The following is a 21,242-nucleotide window of genomic DNA, read 5'->3' as shown; positions in this document are numbered from 1 at the left end:
CTAGATAAGAAAGCCATTGTTTTCTCACTTGATACTGAGATGTAATCACATTACAATGCACTGTTCTACAGGGAAAAAAGCATTTAATTGATGACACTTCAGATGGAGTCACCTGATCTAATTGTTTTTACTTCTGTTCAAACAAAATGCATCAACAGTAATTTCAGATCGATTTCTACCTGGGTAAACCAGATTTTTCAACTAAATTTCCCAGTCCCCGTTTATCGTTTGCTACTTTTAAACTGAAAGGGAGTTTGCAGCAACTTTTTTTTTTTTGATTGCAGATATTTCCCCACAGTGCTTGAACGTGTCCAGGCGATAAGCATGTAAACATGTCTCTTTATGTCTCTGACTTTGGGTGCTTGTTTAAAAACACACAAAGGAAACCAAGCCAAACCAAAGAACAAAAACAACCAAAAACCCCCTTAACAACCACCCTCTCAAACCAAGAAGGGTGGACTAAAATAACCTCTTCTTTTTCATGCTTTTGCGTTGCCCTTTGCTGTTTCATTTTGGACTGAACCAGGAGTTTTCCACACCGGTAGTAAAACTGGACTTCTAAGAAACAAGTTGCTCACATGTACTGCTTTGATGTTTTGTGGATCTGCTGGCACAGAAAGCTGAGGTGTGCAATGGCTGGTAAGAACAGTTTGAGCACTGGGTCTTTTATACTACATGTTGGCTTTCTGTTCTGGTACTCCCCACCGCTGCCAGGATTACTTTTCGTAAAACTAAAGAGAGCAGGAATGCTTTTAATGTCTTGTGATTTCAGTGGAAACAGACAAAGAAATATTTCAGCACTCAACTGCAGAAAAGTTGTGCTGGGAGAGTCTTTTCATGGGAATATCACACAACTGCCCATTGTACTTGGCCTCAGTGTCAGTAACTTGGAAGGCTTTTCCATTGCCACTTGCTGCTTTTTCATAAAACAACATCTGACATGGTGGCTTGTTATGGAAAACTAGAAGTTAAAAACTAAAATTTGATAGCACGTTGTTAAAATGAGTGAAATGGGATTAAAATCCCACTGAGATGCACTTCTAAGGGATTTCCTCTTCTGTTTCAAGGTTAAGATACATTTCATACAACCTAATTATGCATTCACAGCAAATAAGAAAACAAATGAGGGTTTTAGCTTTGAAATAATTCTTGCGAGTCTACTACTAATTTACCTCTGAGAATCAGAGTTCAGAAAAGAAAGACTGAAGAGTATAGGGACCATAGTTTTCTCTGAGTTTCCAGTGTAACTATCCTCTATTTCTTCCAGTGGCTGTTGTATTATTATAATACACTCTAAAGACAGCAGCAGTCTACTGGCAGACCAGAACATGAAAATATTTCAGGTCTAGAGAATATCATTGGTTGAGTATAAGGGTGAATAGTGAAGTATCCAAATATAGAAAATAGCTATCATTCCATAGATGCACTACTATGATAAGGCAGATATTTGTAAAAAGCACATAGTAATGCCACAGCCTGAGTAACACTTTGCAAGTCATGAGACAGCAAAAATTAGGAGAATATAATGAATTTAGGGGGCTTTCCTCATCCCTAAGCCTTTGAGGTATGCTGGATTCCACTTAAAATGCTCACTGCCACAGAGATTTCTTTCTTGTTTTTTGGTAGAACTGCATTCAAAATAATTCTTTTGATGCCAGACCCTTGAGTATTAAATAAACTGAGTATGGTAATAAAATAAAAGAACCCCAACCCACTGGCAACTATAATGATACCACTTTTTGGTTGATGCCCCTTTGAATTGCTAGGGACAAATCCTAGAAAGGCTCCTGCACTGCTGTGCAGGTGTTTTCATAGAACTCTCTTTTGCTAATGTTGCAGTGGCAAAGCTGCCGGCTCTGCGTTGCAGGCAGGGGTGTGTGTATAAAGATTTGTCCACCCCAAAGCAAGAGCTCTTCCTCCTTTGCTCATGCCCATCTCCCCATATTGACTCCTGGCACATGAGCCTGGGTAAAGAGTGCACGATTTTGCCTGAGGTGAGGATCATGCAGGAGCAGATATGCACAATGGATCGCACCACTGGCCTGCTGATACAAAGCTTCAGCTGAAAGCGCAGTAAAATAATTTTGCTGTGGCAACTTCATGTCTGTATTTTTATTTTTTTTTAAATGCCCAGTTGTTACTCATCTGAAACTGTGCTTGGGCAGGTTTTGAAGTGTTCAGTTTGCCAGAAGCACCCTTGCCCACGGTATTCTCCACAGGATGGCACGAGACTTTTTGAAAACCACTGTATTTACAGGGCTTCTGCTTTATAGCTGCAGCACACACAACAGATCCAAGATTTCCTGCAAGTGCCAAGCTGTGCTTTACCCACTAGCAATCCTTATTTTCTGAAAGATCCTCATTGATAGGTTATAAAACTAATTTTTCAGATTTGGGGGAAGAATTTTAAATATTTCTTCAATCTGTGCATGCATATTTCTGTCAGCAAAGTTGCAAATCCAAAACACTTGGTGACCATTCAACACATACAAGACATGAGGCAATGTGTGTGCACATAAACTTATCTGAACTATATTTAAAGACCAGGGCTCCCTATCTGTAAGTAAATAGCAGACAACTGTATCATATAAAATACCCATACTTTGCATTTGCATTTTTTAAACAGAAAATCTTATGTAAAAACTTGAATCAAATTCTCTCTAGAAAAATTTGGAGGAAGAGAGAACTCCATGCATGGCTAAATAAGTGGAAAAAAATTATCTCAGGGTCTCTGGTTTTGGGGCATAGATTTTATTGCGTGAAAGAGTCCAGTGCTTTGATTTATTTTCTTTTAATGGTCAGAATTGGTCAGAATTTACAATATACCATCATGTAAAATAGCCCTGCTAATTCTACCACAAATAGTAAAGGAAGTCTTCACAGGCACTACGTATTTGGAACAGCATTTTAAAACGACATAGGGTGTGTTTGTGCCCAGGCACACACGTGTGTGTGCTTGTTTGTATGATCAAGCATTGCTGCCTGTGACATGCTTCCAACATTTTGTGGACACAACTAAGAAACATTGACTGGAACATCATCTACAAAGGTTGAGCACTAACAACCTCCATGTTATACAGATGGTTATCTTCTTTCTGAAAGAACATACTGTCATTACAAATACCATATGCATCTTGTTCGCACCCAACAGAACTTTTTTTACAGTTTTTCAGATTTGAAGGATTTCTTCAAGCAACCATATTAATTTGTTTTCACGTAGGTGAAAGGAGGCACCAACTGAGACTGAGGACGCAACTTGTCATCAACAAATAAATGTCTGATGACAACCATTCTTGAAAAAAATTATTTAGAAAGCTATCCATTCACAATACTGCACCTTTTTTGCAATTACAAGGACTCTGTTTGTTGCTGCTTCCCATACTTGTTGGTTTCCATTGCTATCATTTTGCTTGTAAAACCTGGGTTATTCTAATGAACAGAAATGATGACTTGAATTTGGGTAATGCTTACGACCATACAAATAATCTATCAGTAGCAATAGTGTCAGCTGGAGAATTAATGCTACAAGTGGATAACATTACGCTACTTGAAACCAATAGCTCTTCACACAGTAGAAGACTGAGGGTCCTATTCAGCAAATATTCAGGGTCCTATGGCTGTGGCCACAGAGGTTCCAGAAGCTCTCGCTGAGTCTAATCCTGATTCAGGAACCAAAATGATATGCTGTGTATATATTTCTCTGCACAGCCTGGATGCGCTGGACACCCTCCCCCACTTGATTCCTGGGAAGGAAAAAAATATGTCTCTGTTTAGCTCAGTGACATGAAAAGCAATCCACAGTAATGAAATCTAAAGAAGTTAGCCAGGCATGTATGAAAAGAACAGGATGCCTGTAAAAAGGGAAGAACTGTCAAAACCTAATTGTGGGCTCTGGCTGCAATGAAATTTATCAAAGAGGGAAGAAACGTTGGATATAAGGATGTACACAGCTTTTGATAAGAGACACTTCTCCTATTCTGGGCAGGAACTACTGCGTAACTACTCCTTGTGTGCTGTTTCAAGCCATTCCTATCAATGCTTGGCTACAGCTGGAAGCTTGGTGAAGTGTTTTCCAAACCCAGCTCCCAAATGCCCAGGTTGGCATTTCAGGCATGGCACTTCAGCTCACATCTAGCTTGTCACTGAGGGCACAAACACACAGGCAGAGCTTCCCCACTTTGCTCCATCTTCTTTCACAGACAGTTGCACGTTGGCAGCCCCCGTGCTGTGCCAAGGGACGGTGCCTTCCCACTGTGACTCTGCTGAAACTGTGCCGCCATGGTCCCCAGGCACCGGTAAATGCAATTGCTTATGGACACAGGGCGAGACTGTGGCATTCTTCCCAGTTTGTAGCATCTTCCTACTGCCTGAAAATCATTTATGGAACCGCCTGGGGTCAGCGCTCACAACCAGGCAGGTAAATCTTCAGTCGCACCTCTGGTAACACGGCCTCACTCTGATGCATAAAGTACACTCAGAGAGGCTGCCTCCACGTATGAGGTGCTTACAGCATCATTCTTGGCTTGATAGGGATACTACGGTCTTTCCTGCCCTTCAGCATTGGGGATAACACTGTGGCTGTTCATCAACATGATAGTTTCTTTTGACTGGGATTACTGCCTGACTTTAGGCAGTGAGAACAACAATAGAAGTAAGTCATGGTAACTCTTAGGAAGCAATTTAGTTAGATCTCTGATGAATTTTTGTGTCTCATGAATCAGGATTAGTGTTCCCTGTATTGGGGAGAGGATTAGACAGAGGGATTAAAAGGACATCTTTACCCCACTGGACTCTGTGGAATAGCCCCTGAGGATATGGCTAAGAAAGAGTTCAACAGGAATGCCAAATTTCTGCTGAATAGGTTAAAAGGGTGAGGAAGCCTCTTCGGCAGCCATCCAAGCGCAGAAGACCTGCATAACATTCCTGCTGAATAGGGCCCTAAAGACAAAAAACAAAACAAAACAAAACAAAAAAAACCATAGGAACCTTGAAAAGCTTTTCTGATTGTGTCGCTTCTTATCAGCGCCTCAGATCTCCAGAGACACTTAAACACATTTTTTTCAGTGCAGTTAGGCATCCTTTGAGATGTGCTAGTGCCATGGATGATATATTGTTACAAGAAAAGAAGTAAATCAGGTTGTTATATATATAAAAAAAAATAGTTCTTGACTGTTCTGTAAACAAGGTCCATTTCTTTTTATCAATTATCACTGAGAGTTACCCAAGATCGTATTTAAAACACAAAACCAAACCCTTAATCAAGTGTATGTTTGCTGTTTTCATACATATCTCTTATAGAGATATAATTACTTTCTGTCTCCCTGAAATTGAAAGGAGCAGGCTTAACTTTCATTTTATGTTTGACTTCTAATATCGGTGTTTCCAAGCCCTTTTCTAGGATTTACTTCATGCATGTAGATCTTGGGTTTGTTCATAAAATTTTTTCCAACCTCTAATGCCATATGGAGGAATATTCAGAATTATCGTAATGGGGAAGTAGGAAATAAAAGTCTTACCTCTACAAGAGGATGCCAGTGAGCAATGGGTTTCCGAGGATATGAGAGCATTTCGTTCCAGTGGTCACGACCTAGACTTTCTGCATCGTTGCCTACTTGACATACTCCAATGACCTCATTGTGACCTACACTGTGAAAACGTTTCATAATATTTTTTTCTTAAAATTTTACCTTTAGAACCATACCATTTGCATATTTAATCAGAAACATTAATAATGGATTTTTAGAATTAATTCTCTCCTGAAAAATATCATGTACTACAAAATACGTAGGTTTGCTCTTTGCATTTCCCACTAATCAGAACGATTTAATATTCCCCCCCTTTATAGCACCCGCTGTGCCTATGTGCATTTGTTTCTTATTTTTGCATGAAGAATATAAAAGGTTCTTTGCCTCTGTTCTGTAATTAGCTGCAAATGAAAGTAAACTCTAAGCCACAATTTTATAACTGGAGGTCTGTGTGTGAGGGGTTTGAGTAAATGTGCACAAACAGAACATCATCGTGCGGAGTGTCTGATTATATGCTCAATTATTTCGGTTCTGGTAGACATATATGCAGCTTAGTTATGTCAGTTATGAATGCAAATCTATCTTTTGAAATGTAGAAAGGAAATTCTGCCTGGCAAAACAAAAAATTCGAGTCTTCTACCAAGATCAACATGAAATTAATTCCCCACTCATGGGGACAAAAGTAATAACTTTCTTTCTGGATGCAAATCTGCCGTGCAAGATTTTATAAGCCAATAGTTGATGTCGTTTTACAGCTACAGGTATCTCACCGGTCATAATCCATAACAGCTATCGACAAGTTAATTTGGTCAATGTTTTCTGGAGGGACGTCAAAGACTATGGCTTCATTGTAAACGGGATTAAGGGTATTCCTCTTGGTGGAAGTTTTCCTTTTCTTTAGTCGCCTTCCTTCACACATTAAAGAAACCTTCACGTAGGGATCTGTGTGAATCATAAGAACAACGTTGATTTTCTTTCGAAGCTTTTAAGCAAACATAACGGCAAGTGAAGGGAGCAGACTTCTTGTAATGCCCATACCTGCTTGCAGAATTCATCTTCTGGACCTGACTGGAATTTGAGCTTCTTTCTTACCATGGAATGCCTGGGACACAGTGGAGCTTTGAAAGCTTTACCTGGTTGACTGCTTATAATGAACAATTTAGGTTCAAGAAGCCCCTTGTCGTGCACAAACTTCTCAGAGGGTATTAAAATATCCACTGAACCATGTTATACATGAGTATTTTACACAACAGCCTGTGTATCAGCCTATTTATAGCAGCCTAATTACTTGTTAGATTTGTAACACAGACAGAAGATGACAATGTTTTTCACAACGGGATTTACTGATGTATGGTTAAATATAATTCAAAATGTAACAATTAGCAGCTTATATTTCTCAGGAGAATTATAATTATTTTTAAACTCCTGAATATAGTAAAAAAAAAAGCTATTTCTTTGCAGGTCCTTTCTGGGAGCTCTACAACTCCCTGCTAGTATTTAAAAGTCATTTATGAATTGTTACTTAAATTACTTTATAATTTTCATTATCAGATTTTGAAAGGGTTGCTGAAAGGACTCTGGTATGGTCACTTTGTCCATATGCCAACTAAAGCATCATTGGTTCAGTGGCTCTTGGAGACCGGCAGAGAGGGTGAGTCTGCCTCTGTGCCATAATCATAATACTCTGCTGCTCAAATTCCCAGTATTAGGAATGCATTTTGGCCAACTCATGCTACTCTGAATCACAGTGGCTTTAGAAACAATAATCCCACAGTCTACTTAAGAGCAAAGTATTTTAAATTGTCAGTTGCAACTGAGTAATCTAAAATATATTATTTATTTCTCACAAACTTCTGTTCTCAAGTAACTCAGGAGCTCACAATATAAGAACCCTCTTCTCAAAAATCATTCTGGGATTTGGTAGGGTTGAATTCTTTGTCTCTCAGGAGGGAAATGGGACAGAAATCCACACTGAGCATTAAATTAATTCATACCTGATGCTCCTGTGATATCCATTGCTTTTAAATTTCTTGCCTTTATTATTGTAATAGTTAGTCTACCAGCTGTTGGAAGGTAGCAGAGTGAAAACATAAGGTCACCAAGATCCACGTTATCCTGTTCCAAGAAAAGAGAGATAATATGAAGCAATAATAAGAATTTTCATATCCATAACAGAAGCCAAAGATAAAAGTATACCTTTGGGGGTCTACAGTTTAGCAGGCAAAAGCTGAATTCTCATTCTGAAACACATCTGAAAAAACCAATATCCATCTGCATACAAGGTTTGAGTCGCTACGTTTGTTGCTGGACCACTAAAGTTCTCAAGGGTAAATGAGGTTTTAGTTTCTAGCACTCAGTCCTTGGAGCTGACACTCTTTTAAGTGATGAGATACTGGAAGGCACCGGAAAAATCTTTGTCCTGTTTTATATTTTGTAGTGATTTGTTTTGTACCATTGATGAGCAGCCACAGACGTCTGTGCCTTTCCTTCTGGTCTGCAGGAGGATACCCACAGAGAGTTTCACAGAAAAAAACATGGGTTGCACAGGGAAAAGTCTTATGCAAATCTCAAGTTTGCATAAACTCAGGTGTGATAGGTCTGAAGTGTCTATGGCAATGGGACAGTCTCTGCCAGAGGTGGAGAAAGGGCATTACTTCCTGTGCCTGGAGCAGACAAGCTCCCTTAAATAAGCTTATCAACCTGTTTCAACCTGATTTACAACCCTTTCCTGTGTTAATGGCATCAGGGTTTCAGAGAGGTTACCACAAGGTTTGCACGTGCACAAACCCTATTTGCAGTTACAAAGCATTGCTTTCTTAGTTGTTTTTTATTGTTTGTGTTTTTTGGGTTTTTTGTTTGTTTGTTTGGGTTTTGTTTTTGGTTTGTTTTTTTTGTGGTTTTGGTTTTGTTTTTTTTTTTTTTTTGTTGGTTGGTTGGTTTTTTAAAAGGGAAATTGAAATCTTTTATGAAAAATATAGTGAATAAAGGATTGTATTACATTATTTCTGTGATTTGATTTGCATTGTTTTAACCGAGCAATGAATTCATACTTTCATAGACCTGTCTCCTGTAACCTAATATTTCATTCTTGACTTCAAAGAATTATACTATCCAGCAAATTCAAAGCTACATTCCAGATTTTACAGGGAGGAAAATACAGCTGTTGTGGAGTATGTGTGTCTTGCCCATTTAGCTTTGTGCCATAGCTCCTCTCCTCTCCCAGTTTGGCTCCTTCTGTGTCAGCCACCAAAAAATGAAGGATGGTGGATGATACAGAAAGTGAGTGAAAATAGCTCTCAAAACAGCCCCTGACACAGATTTGTCTCTGAGCTGTCTCTGGCTTCTGTACAGACCAATGCCCAGAGCCCGAGCCATTATATTACATATTTTCATGAGTTACTAGGGGAGATAAGCAGGACAGAAAATGTTGTTGTCACAGAGCTGTAGAAAAACGTTGTGTCAGAAGGGAATTTTAGGTGTTGCTTGATCCAACCCCTTGCTCAAGAGAGGCATCTTCTCTTTAGCCCTCAGCTCATTCGAGGAAAAACCCAAAACATGTAAATTCATTCAAAAGTAGGTCCTTTCCTTGTGTTGTTATTCAAGAGAGATGCTGCCAAAGAAGGAAAAGGCTGATATTATGGGCCCTTTGTCAGGAATAACCAGCTTTTAACTCTGAGTTGACTTCATCACTTATCATCTTTTCCGTCCTAAAGTTCAGTGTTTCACGGTAGCTGTAAAGCTAATAAAGGCTGTGACAATATCGAGGTAGCTCATATGAGTCACCCAGTTTAGTGTCTCTTGATGGTGCACACTTGATAACAGACCTGCTGCAACAAACTGTGTCACTGACTCACTTTGTGAGAGGATCAAAGTGCTGTTTGAGAAGGTGATGCTGTAAGAAATATTACAGGCTGAAGCAATGTCAGCACATCCAGGAGGAATTTCTCTTGGCTGACACCTTAACAATATAGGAGGAATTTCCCAGTGATCAGCTGCAGCTTGATACCTATAATCTGGGGAACAGGAAGCAAAGTTTTCACTTATCCTTCCCATTGTAAGGAAGAGCAATTTCCAGCATGGGAGTGTACTTCCCCAGCTCTGGAGTGCTGAGATTTGTAGCTGTGGAATCCACTCGTGCTGCAGCTCTGAGGGGAGCAGGATTTCATAAACCATTTAAAGAAATGATTGACTGAAGCCATCTTTTGGGAATTTGTCAGTCTGGCAAGTTTTTTATAGAGAGGTTATTTTCAATGAATTGGTCACTAGCCTTCAGAAGAAGACAGCATTGCTGAATCACTCAGGTTTTCCCTGACCATAAAGAAGCCCATCAGGCAGCTGTTACTATAACTGTGTATTTTGGCATTCCTCAATATTGTCAGCCACAGCAGCCTCACTCTGTATTCAACTCCAGTGCTCCACACAGTGACTAGGAATTCATTTTGTGAGTACTGTAAATGCTTTACTGTTACTATCAAATACAAGAGTTTCCATTCCAGACTTGGTCATCCTGAATGAACATTTTAAAAACTTGTTATCAATTCTTATCAAGAAGTTCATTGGTAAACGTATTACTACACAATTTTTTCATATATAAATGCCAAGAAAAACTATAGTATCGCAGAATACCCTGAGTTGGAAGGAACTCACAAGGATCATCAATTCCAACTCCTGGCCTTGTGTAGGACACCCCAAGAATCACGCATGTGCCTGAAAATGTTGTCCAAACACTTGAACTCTGTCAGGCTTGGTGCTGTGACTTGGGGAGCCTGTTCCAGTGCCCAGCAATCCTCTGGGTGAAGAACCTTTTGCTGATATCCAGCCTAAACCTCCCCTGACACAGGTTCATACCATTTCCACAGTCTTGTCACTGGTTACCAGAAAGAAGAGTTAAAATATGTTAACCTTCTGCATAAATGAACTTGTTAGGAAAGAATGGATCCCATATGTTGAATGCAGTGTCAGGAATTATGCCATAATATACTGGTCCACAAACTTTGTCTTACATGTGAAAAATAATTGTTACCTGTACTGTGATGTGTTTTTAGCAAATGCTGCAATGACAATAATGCTTCATTAATGCTTTTTGAAAAATTGCATTGGGTATTATACAGGAAAAGCATTGTTATACTGGAAACAGAGCCTGTGATTTCTTCACCCTTTTCCAGTTCTTAAAGTTACAGGTGTTGTAGCAATAGGTCACAGATGACCACGAGATTGTCTGTTCATAAGACAATGCCAGCAGTAATCTAACTAGGGCAGTCTGGGAATGGGACTGAAGGGAAGCTTGCAGGCAGCAGCAGGAAAGAGACATGATTTTTGGCATGCAAATCCTTCCCCAAGTCTGAAAAAGAAGCCCTGTCTACTCACACTATCATTTTGACTTGTAGGGAATGAATGACTACTCCATCATACTGGCTACTTGTGAATGTTTCTTTAATTTTGGTAAACCAGATTTTCTAATAGAACCTTTCCCCATGCCCTGGCTATTCCTCCCTGCTTACCCCTGTTTCTGTAATCAAAGGGCAACATTTTCAGCTGTTCCAAACATTGTAAATTTTGCTGCTGGGGCCTCAAGGTTCAGTTAGAGAGGTTTAATGAGGGAATGTTCTTCAGAGAGTGCCACAATCTGTGACTGCACCACAGAACTTGCTTGTGTGTGTGCACCTGTCTGAATAACTGCAGTGGAACAGGCAACGTGCTCTGACTGGGGACCAGCGATGTCACAGGCGTGACCCTTCCACCCAGCAAACATGGGTCTTTACTATAAATTCAGTTTCTTAACAGAACCAAAGCCTATGCAACAGAGCACAGAGAGGATTAGTGCACATCATCACAAGTTTAAAATCACTGAGCTACACGGCTTAAGCCACGGATTGTCACCAAAGGTGTGCTGTATTAGCAAGAAATAGCTTCAAGGAACAGAATTAACAAGCATAGAGGGTAGGATCTTCTGCAAGGATTATGCTCCTGTTTGAATTGAGTACTTATGTGTTACTATGTGTGCTTAATAATATGTGGCAATGTATTACACTGTCAGAGACATTTTAAAATTCCTGCATAGCAAGAAATTTCATAATATAGTAGGTTGTTGAGTCATGCATGTTGTACATTCCAAATATGTGTCTAACTTCCTTCAGTGTGATACTAATACCACACTGTGCATGTTACAGTGCAATCATGACAGCCTAAATATAACCAGACCAAAAGGCTGGGCAACTGAATTAATAACTTAAAAGAAAATAAGTAGAAGATAATTAAATTCCAATTATAATTTCTGTATATGTATACGCTGTGTATGACTTTTCTTTTGGTCGTGTTCAGCATGAAACATAAAAGAAGAGGAAGAAAACACTGCTTCTATTTTTAATCTATAACCTGCTCATTCCTGTGTTTTAAAAAAGGTAGAACAAGATTGGCATCTGCTTTGCTTTTCCAGTGCCCCAGGCTTTGGCCCCAGGCTTGAGGCGATGGCTGAGTGCCTTGATGTTGTTAGCTGTGCCTTACAACAAGCTGCACAGCCTGTTTTTGATAATCCCACCTAGATTTGTCTCTGAGCCCTTGTCCTGTTCATGCAGTCCTTTATTCAAAAGGGCAAGAGCATGAAGTTTCTTCCTTTAAAACATCCCAGTGTTACCTAGGAGAGTTCTATGTATTCAATACAGCTGGAGAGTTCAAACCAGAGGTGTAAATCACAAGGTTTCCCTGAAAACTGCAAACAGAATGAATCCCACACTGAAACCTCAAGGCAAATTTTACTCTTTGATTTCTATTAGGAGGATGGAGACATAGCCCCCCCTCACATTATCCTTCCTCCTTGCTCCATTTTCTGGTGGAAATAATTGATAACATTATAAAAATCATATTATTTGAATAATTTTCACTGGCTTCTACTGAAAGGTTTAATGTTCCTACTTTTCCAAGAAAACATTTCTAGTTTTCCTCCTGTAAAATTAACACAAAATAAATATATCTTTAAAAATGTTGAATTCTAATAGTAATATTAATAGGTTTTTAGTCTAGAATCACATGGTATTTATAGAACTTAAAATTATTAAATTCTGTTGGCGAATAGCCTGTAGGATAAATCACTCCCTAGTACTGTGTCAGCAGCTCCATGCTGTTGCTTAGTGAGCATAACTCAGCATATTAAACAGGGAGAAGTGTAACCTTAAAGAGGACAGTGAACATGGGCCCCTAAATGGCCTCACCTTTGATGCCTGGGAGGCTGCATTAAGCAGCTCAGGCTGGATCAAACCTTCTCAGTGAAAACTGTAAATAACCTGGTAGTTAAGGAGTTTTTGACAAATGGGGATGACATTTGGGATCAGATTTCTCCTCTCCCTTCTCCTAAATACATTTGAGTATTTATATATAAAAATAGCAGAGAATGAGTATGTAAAATCATGCAAAACAGGCAGCAAGGGGTGGAAGAAAACAAGACAGATTATAGGTAATAACGTCTGCTTCTGCCACTGGTCTGGAAGAAGACATGCTGTCTTTGAGTTAGGCATTCTTAAGGTTTGTGCCCAATTTTTGCCAACTTGAGTTTTGTATTTCTGGAGCAGAGAAGCTGTGATAGGCCTGTCACCACGCAGGGCCTGTGCCACTCTAATTAAAGCATATGTCTCAATTATACCACGTTCCTCAGTTCTCCAGCTATAAAAAGACAGACGCTACTTTTTCACTTTTCGGGTATGTTGCAAAACTAATTATGGATTGTGAAGTGCTTGCATGTATTTTTATGCATCTCACCAACTCACCATTAATGGGAGCCCTTACAGGCAGTGATGCCCCTGCTTATTTCCTTTAAAATTGCTGTTGAAAGAGGTTTTCAAGGCACTAGTGATTTCAGAGACTTGATAAATTCCCACTGCTACGTCAGAGCTGTACAGCTCAGGCAATGGTAGCTTTGCAGACTACCTCCTTTAGCAGTTATACATGTCTCTGCAAAGGACATTGGAAACTAGAAAAATAGCAGAAGTTTCACGAAATGAGATATATCATTTAAGGTTCTGAAGCACAGAAAGGATAGATTACCGCTATTTAATTAAAGTCTCTCTTTTTTCCTTCCCTCGTAGCTGAGGGGAATTAGTTATATTTTAAACAAAAAAAATCTTCCTAATTATTTCCAAATCTTTCCTGGAATTAATGGAATTATACTGCTATAGTGTAAGATAAATTTTACTGTACATCATTCTAACATTTGATAATGTGGGGATTTGAATTTTGCAAGGATTTATTTTAGAGGAAGTCCACTCAGCTAAATCAAGGATGATTTAAATATATATGTGTTAAGTCTAAATGAATTAAAAATGCTTTAAGTAGTGCTATCTACCTTTTGGGATATACATTAATTAAATTGTTCATCTGCATTGAGATGTATGAAATAAGATTTGAGTGATAAGATATTAATTCAGTTGAGGTACATGTCCAGGACACAAATACTATGCAAATCCCATACTCGAAAAATTTGAGACACTAATCTGTTTGGGAATGACAGTAAATCTAAAGTATCTAACATGAAGAGTTCATTATGTTAGCTTTACATTTTTTATTATTTCATCATAGAGTTACTCTGAGTTATATCTACAAGAAATATATACAAACTCTTTCAAAATGTTTGATTTTAATTGAATTTGCATGTGACTAGAAGAGAGCCACTTGCTTTCTCATCACACATTTTAAGACGAATAGAAAAGATATGACTGGAAAATTCTATTTTCATGACATCTTAAATCAAAGAAATGAACTCTGGTAAAGTAGGTATTTATTAATGCCTCAAACAATCTATATCTACAGAAATATGATTAAGTAAAGTGTGTGGAAAATGGGAATGGCTTATCTTTTACAATTATTCTTTCAATACATCAATGTCAGGCTATATTTCATGTTTTAGGTTAATTTGAAAATTGCATCATTTTCTCACTGTGATTTCATTTTTTTTTTCATTTCATTGTCTCTATTTCTTTTCTTCACGGTTTTCTCAAAAAATGAAAGCAAATAGATGTAGATGTGCAAAAAATGAATCTGATTTCACTTACTGGGAAAGAACACTAACAATACTGAAGCTTGGTTTCACTACAGTGAAGGCATATGAGAAAGCTGACGTGTTTTCTTGTATTTCACTGGATTTTATACTGCTTTGGGTAATTTTCATGTCAAGTCACAGATGGGCTATCAGCTTTTGTGCCTGTACAACTGTAAGACATGTATATATAGAAACTAGTCTGATGGGATGCATAAAAAGGCAGGATCAGAAAGTATACCTTGGAATCCCTAGTGCTCTCTCCATGGGCTTTTCTGTGGCACAGCATTTGCTACTTAGCACACATTGATAAAAATGCTGGAACTGAGAGATTGTTGCATGACTAATACAGTGAAAAGTACGATCAGCTAAAGAATCTAAGCAAATAACCCTTGCAAAGGGGGAGAGAAAGCCCTTAGGCCAGCCAGACAACTGAAGGTGGTGTGTGTTCTAATTAAAAAAAAAAAAAACAACAAAACCCTCTGACAACTAAGTTCAACTTAACTTTGTTACTTAACAAAGTATGAAGATTGATTTGATTTGATTTGATTTGATTAGGCTTTATATCAGTGATGCCAAGATGGTACTTGGAGCACTTCATAGTAAACAGACATCTTGCCCCACAGAACAGTTCTGAATGCAATCACTTTGTGCTGCACTTCATAGGGACTGAAGAAATAAGAAGCTTTCCTGCAGACTGGGCCACAGAGAACAATTATGATTTCAGCTCAGGGAGTTTACATTCTTATTTTAACTTACTCATAGTTTTGCCGAGCATCTCAGCAACTTCTCTATAAAGACAGTATCCAAAGTAAAGCATCCAGCAGATAGAATATCCTCTGTCTCCACTTCAGAGCCTGAAGATCTTTTGAGATGGATTTTTGGAGTCTGTGTGCTGGTTTTTTTTTCCTCTCCTGTTTCCATTATCCTTGCATCACATCTACTTTTCTGTAAGGCAGGTCACTGCAGGCCACATAAGAAGCATCCTCCAGACACAGCTCTGTGTTGTGCCAGTCATTCAAGATACCTTAGAATGTGGGTAGCTGGAGCCAAAGGACGAGCCTTTCACTCCGTGTGCACTTCAGAACAAACCCAGTTAGTGTCTTTGAGAAGAACACACACATAACTTTCTCTTGCCACAATGCCCTTAGTAAGTCAAGGACAGAGGCCTGCTCCTGTAGGCAGTCAATGTAGTTATCTCTCTGAAGACCCAACATCTCCACTGTCATAATTTCTATCCTATAAATAGGATGGAGTGATTAACTGAAACTGCCTTTCTAATGGGTTAGCTGCATAGCATCCTCAGTTATCTGAGTGCATTTACAGAATATAATTGTTCTTACTGAGTCATTTAAGACTTTATTGATAAATTATTCTGTATTAAGATCCTTTAAAAAACCCCTCTATTCAGTAAAGATAAACTTTGTCCCCAAACTTATTTTTAAACATATGCTTAAATCCTATAGATTTTACTGGCTTTGAATACTTTTCACAGATCTTTCATTCACGACTAAAGTGGTTTGCTGTCTGGGCCTAAGAGTGAATCTAATGAATTATCCTGTAGCTATTGAGATAGAAATAATATCTTAATTTGTTCCAAACTAAATTGATGAACTGGGGAGATAGTCTGAATTGAGCTAATGAAAATTACTAGAGACATGATTGGAAAAGCTGGAGTACTTCTGTTTGTGTGTGTGTGTGGCCATGTCAGAAATTGATTTCACAGGAAAAACAGAAACGAGGCACTCTGAAAGTGAAACTTCTGTAGAAAGTTAATATAAGTAATTTTTAACTCCCTCATCAGTTATTAAGAAGAGGAAAGAGCGAGGACAGAGTTGGCTCTGAAGGTTTGCTAGATGGCATTGAAGTTCAAAGACAAAAGTTAATTGAAGTTAAAGTTTCTCCTTGCAATTAAACCGTTCCTCTGAAATTTTGGTTTCTTGAATTGTCACTGCTTTTTGTCAATTCTGCTATGACTTGTTACTTTGTAGAAAATACGAAGTTCAGTATAGACTTAATAGTACAAAGAAGTCTGCCCTGGCTCTTCTTTCCCAGCCATTGCAGGTTGCCTTGTATAATTTTGGTTGATACCGGGAGGCAGAGGTTGCATCTGTGTGTGTGTGTGTGTGTGTGTGTGTGTGTGTGTGTGTGTGTGTGTGTGTGCGCGTGTGTGCAGGACAGGAAACACCCGAAAGCCAGAGAAAATAACTGATCTTCATTATCTGATATGTAAAAATGAAAATGTCATAACCTGCAAGACGTGAGTTCACAAGCAAGGTGCTGTAGACAGATTTGTTTGTCCTTTTCTTCCAATGTATTCCACCTTGTCAGAGTTTACAAGTTGCCACCTTTGGTATTGTGCTTCCAAAATCTGTTGAAAGGGAAGCCTCATGAGGGTGGGATGATTTCTGAATGCTAAAGCTTTAAGGGAGAGCACATTAGCACAGAGCTGACTTAAACCTTTCCCTCTGCAGGGAAGGCAGTGGTGCTTCAGAAATGTTGACAAACTTGGGAAGGGCAATAAAGTGTAAATTGCCCTGTATAGGAAGAGATGTTTGGAGGGTAACTGTTTTCCCAAAAGGAAATGAAGAGTGAACTTTTACATAAGTGTTTTGATGTTAAGTGAAGGTGGTAAAAATGGAAGGACAGGTAGGTCAGGCAGACAGGGGATGCCTCAGAGAGGGCAGTGTCACAAGCCAATGTAACAGTGCAATCTGTAAAATTGGGCCGTAGTTGCCTAAAGTGAGGACCAAAACTTTTAATGAATGTCCACCAGTATCTGTCATGTCAAACCCAGTAATTTTTCCACAAGATGTAATTGATTTTGACTAGACCTTCATTTTTTGTGAAATACTGAGATTGAAAAAACCCCAAGTAAACCAGAGGTTAATGGTGTTGTAGTGTGCAGTAGCCTACAGTGCAATCTAATCTGGGTGGGCCAACCTTGCTGACTTCAAAGAAAACTCTTGGTGAACATCACACGGATGGAAAAAGATGAGAAAATAAACCCTCATGGTTTCAAGGCTAAATGCTAGCTTGTTGTAAGAAAGGGAGGCTAAATTACATGTTAAGCATTCGCTATCTCTAGGCAAACGTGAGCTTGAAGAAAATGAAGCAGCAAATCCATTCTAATGCATAAAACTATTTCTACCATTTACCAGCTACCTCTTGCTTCCATTCTGACATAAGTTGAAAGATATGTTTAATTATCTCCATATACGACTAATAATGAAAATTTCAAATAGATCCAAGAGAAATTGCAAGGGAGGAAGCTGGTTCTTAAAGTTTACTAATCAAAATATTTTAATCCAAAATGTCTTGCCTGTTAATTTTTTCGTTTCCCCAGTGTGTTAAAATGAAAATGTCAATTTAAACTGAATCTGTATGCAAATTAATGGATTGGCCTTTCACTCTACCTTGAGTTAGGAGGGCTGCACGTGAACTTAGAGCTCCACTAAAATATGAAAAGATATGTCTTCCAACCCCAATCAATTATCTGTTCATGTACAGGGACTGAGAGCAATCAGTATGTCAGGCCCTGAGGGCACTAACAGCCCTAACTGGCCCTGATTGCCTACCAGGGCTTCCCCTGCACCTGCCCCTGGCTTGGCTCCCTGTTTCAGCCTGACTCAGGGAGCTTGGCCCGTCCCTAGGGAGCTGGCTGATGCCAGGGGCTGACCCCTGGGTCCCAGTCTGCCCCACTCACTGGCTGGAGTGGTGGGATGGGACCTGGCTGGCCGGGTCCTGCCCAGCAGCTCCAGGATCCCGTGCTGTTCCTGGCGCTGCTCCTGACGTCCCAGCCCGCAGGGAGCAGCCAGTCCTTGTGCCCTGCTGACACAGTCTTAATTAAGGATAAAGTCCTGCAGAGTGGCTATTCTTTACAAAAAAAGCTAATTAGACACGGTGCTGAAATGACATGATATTAGAGTTTTTTGGGCCTTACTAACAGTTCCTCACCTTCCCTTGGCACTGAATGTCATTCTCAGTGCAGGAATTTTGTGTTGTGCAAAGCAGCTGTCTGTTATATCATGTATTCTGAGAACATCACTCTGAGAAGCAGAGAAACTAAGCACCTGGGTAGTGCTGAAAAAAGATGGAGAGGGTCATAGCATCAGGAAAAAAAGATGTTCTTCCCATTCTGTGCAAGCACTTACAGAGTTTTGTGGATGTATTCATTATACATACGTTAAGTGCTCTGAACTGACTTCCTTGCTGCTCAGGCTTAGCACAGGTCATACACAAAATGGGTAATAAAAGGACATTTCTACAAATCTGAATCTACTTTTAGTGTAAGTTTGCTCTACAATTTTGTTTTTGAGGAAGCTGATATAAAAAAAGAGGATGGTCCAAATAAAATCATGTGCTTGAAATATAGAAAGTTAATGTCAAACCCTGTGCTGCATTAGCATATCTCTCCTGCCATTGGCAGAGCTTTTCTCTGAGGTAGTTTTTTATCTTTTTATTTAATCAGGTATCTCTTGATAGATTTTGCCATCTGCTGTGGAATTCCATCCCAGGTGAGATTGCAGCAGGGACAGTGGCCTGCTATACATGTACCTGTGTACATGCCCTGGGAAGGTCAGGAGGGGCTCATCCTGCTCTGGGCTCCCATGTAAAGAATGCAGAAGACGGAAAAGCACATGTGCCATGTTCAATGTAAACAGGCAGCAAAGCAGCACTTTGCCCCTAGATTTTGACCACTTCAGTAAAATGCACAGACCACTAAAGTAACTGTTAGTGATCAGTGAATTGCCATTAATCCAAACTCTCTCTGCTCATTTAAAAATTCAAGTGATTGGAACAGGCCACCCAGGGAATAATAGTAATAATGGTAGTAAAAATGGTAGTAATCACGTATCCTTGAGGAGATTTAAAATATACATAGATGTGGCACTTACTGATGTGGTTTAGTGGTGGACTTGGCAGTGCTGGGTTAATGGTTGGACTCGATGATCTGAAGGGTCTTTTCCAACCTAAATGATTCTGTGATCTCTGGATATCAAATCCACGTTTAATTAAATCCCTGGTGCGCCTTTTCTCTCTCTCTTTCTTTCTTTTTTTTTTCTTTCTTTCTCTCTCTCTTTCTGATCCTTTCTGGCTTCTCATCCCACTAGAAAGTAATACAAGAATTACTACCTAAGTTGGACTTTTCAAAAGCAATGTTTTCTGTGTGCAGCTCCTTTTAAGTTCAGTGCCAATTCACAGCCAACGGGCTTATGAAGCTATTTCTCCTACCTTTTTTTCCTATGAGTTATACAGTGATTTTCTTCATTGTTTTTGAATGTTATTTTTTCTTTTGCACACGTACTTTTCCTGGGTATCCTTATGATTTTAAAGCCAGTGATCAAGTGTGTGTTTCTGTTGAAATTTCTCCATGTGTTTTGTTTCTCTAGAGACAATCTTGTCATATTATGTCACGCATCCCCTCAGGTCAGGGAACTGTGAGAATACTTCACGTGTTTTCTGGCAAAAAGCAGCTTCATTTCTAGAGTTCCCTGATGCTGAAATCCTGCTACTGACTTGGTTACTATTAAGTGGTACCACTAAATACAAAAAGTTGGCTTGTGATTTGTCACCTGTATAAACAGTAACACTGGGGCCCTGCAGACTCCAATGCACCATCCACAGAGAGTTTCATCCACCAGAGAAAAGGTGAAAACGGATCATTATGACTTAAAATCATGTCTGAGAGCATTCAATATAACCTTCCATTAGACTGAATGCACAACTAAATTTCTCAATATGCATTTTACTGGTAACACTTCTCCATAAAATTACCCACTTTTAACAACAGAAAAGCCATTTCCACAGAAGTTTCATTTACTTCTTAGTAATTAATTTGAACGGGTCATGTAGAAAAGAAAATCTCTGCAAATTTCAAAGGGAAGCAGCCAAGGCAAAGAGATTACTTCACCACTGGGAATATGCTGTTAACGGATGGGGTGCAAAGGTGTGGAGTTGTACTGCTTTGATTGTCCTTGCACAGTCATTCCATTTGAATTGCAAGTTAAATGGAAGAATAGAATCATGGACATCAAGGTTAATCCTAAAAAATACAGTTACTAAATATGTCAAAATCTTCAATACTGCAAAATTACCTCATTTTATAATTTAGAATTTCTCTGGTTTCCAAATACAAAAGAAATTGAAATAATAGAGGGAGGAAGAATGAGAAAGACAATAAAACTAATGATAGCTAGACAGCGTTGTGCCAGTAGCGTGAAAACAAGGACTGCTTTCATCCTTTGCTTCTCAAACCATGCTACAAAGAAAACTGCACATTTGAATGAGGAGAGATGTTGGGGTTTTGGTGGTTCTTTTTTGGGGGTGGGGAGGGAAACATGGGAGAGAAGGCAAGCTCTTCTGTTTCCTCTTAGACATGCAAGTGACAATTTCATAACAGACTGCTCTGTAAAATTTGCTGACTGCAGAACCTGCTGAGATGCTGTTGGTATCTCACCCACTCAGGGCAAACCATCCCTGCCTCACCTCCCCAATGAATGCCGTGGAATCTCCGGTGATCCAGTGACATGGGGTTACTTCTACCACTTCTCTCAGGCTACTCCAGGAACATTTCAGTGTTTCTCAGTATCCTAATCGCTGATGCTACCCAAAAGTTCATGCAAATCCAGCTACCTTCCTTTCTTCAGAGACGGTTCTGGACTACTGCCATTAGGACACTTAAGCTGTGT

At 39.3% G+C, this 21,242-nt stretch overlaps 1 protein-coding gene and 1 long non-coding RNA gene across 5 annotated transcripts in view; one reads left to right on the top strand and one right to left on the bottom strand.

Moving 5' to 3' along the window:
- LOC113950867 overlaps positions 1 to 21,242 on the top strand; it is a 227,975-nt gene that overhangs the window by 83,794 nt on the left and 122,939 nt on the right. The window lies entirely within an intron of this gene.
- Positions 2,116 to 21,242, bottom strand: part of SYT9 (synaptotagmin 9) — a 67,338-nt gene continuing 48,211 nt past the window's right edge. The window contains exons 4-8 of one of the 4 annotated variants that reach the window (XM_027651206.1): positions 7,520 to 7,640; positions 6,296 to 6,467; positions 5,517 to 5,646; positions 4,782 to 4,938; positions 3,632 to 3,743 (exon numbers count right to left, since the gene is read on the bottom strand). In XM_027651206.1, coding sequence (XP_027507007.1) covers positions 4,831 to 4,938; positions 5,517 to 5,646; positions 6,296 to 6,467; positions 7,520 to 7,640 — 531 coding nt within the window. In that variant the 3' untranslated portion in view covers positions 3,632 to 3,743; positions 4,782 to 4,830. Of the gene's footprint in view, positions 4,939 to 5,516; positions 5,647 to 6,295; positions 6,468 to 7,519; positions 7,641 to 21,242 lie in introns of those variants that run through there. The other 3 variants (XM_027651207.1, XM_027651205.1, XM_027651208.1) reach the window with 3 other exon arrangements.

The sequence above is a fragment of the Corapipo altera genome, unplaced genomic scaffold (assembly GCF_003945725.1).
Source record: "Corapipo altera isolate COAL_440 unplaced genomic scaffold, ASM394572v1 78, whole genome shotgun sequence".
NCBI lineage: Eukaryota > Metazoa > Chordata > Aves > Passeriformes > Pipridae > Corapipo > Corapipo altera.
The sequence above is the reverse complement of the archived record's forward strand: the minus strand, read 5'-3'. Positions and strand labels throughout refer to the sequence as shown.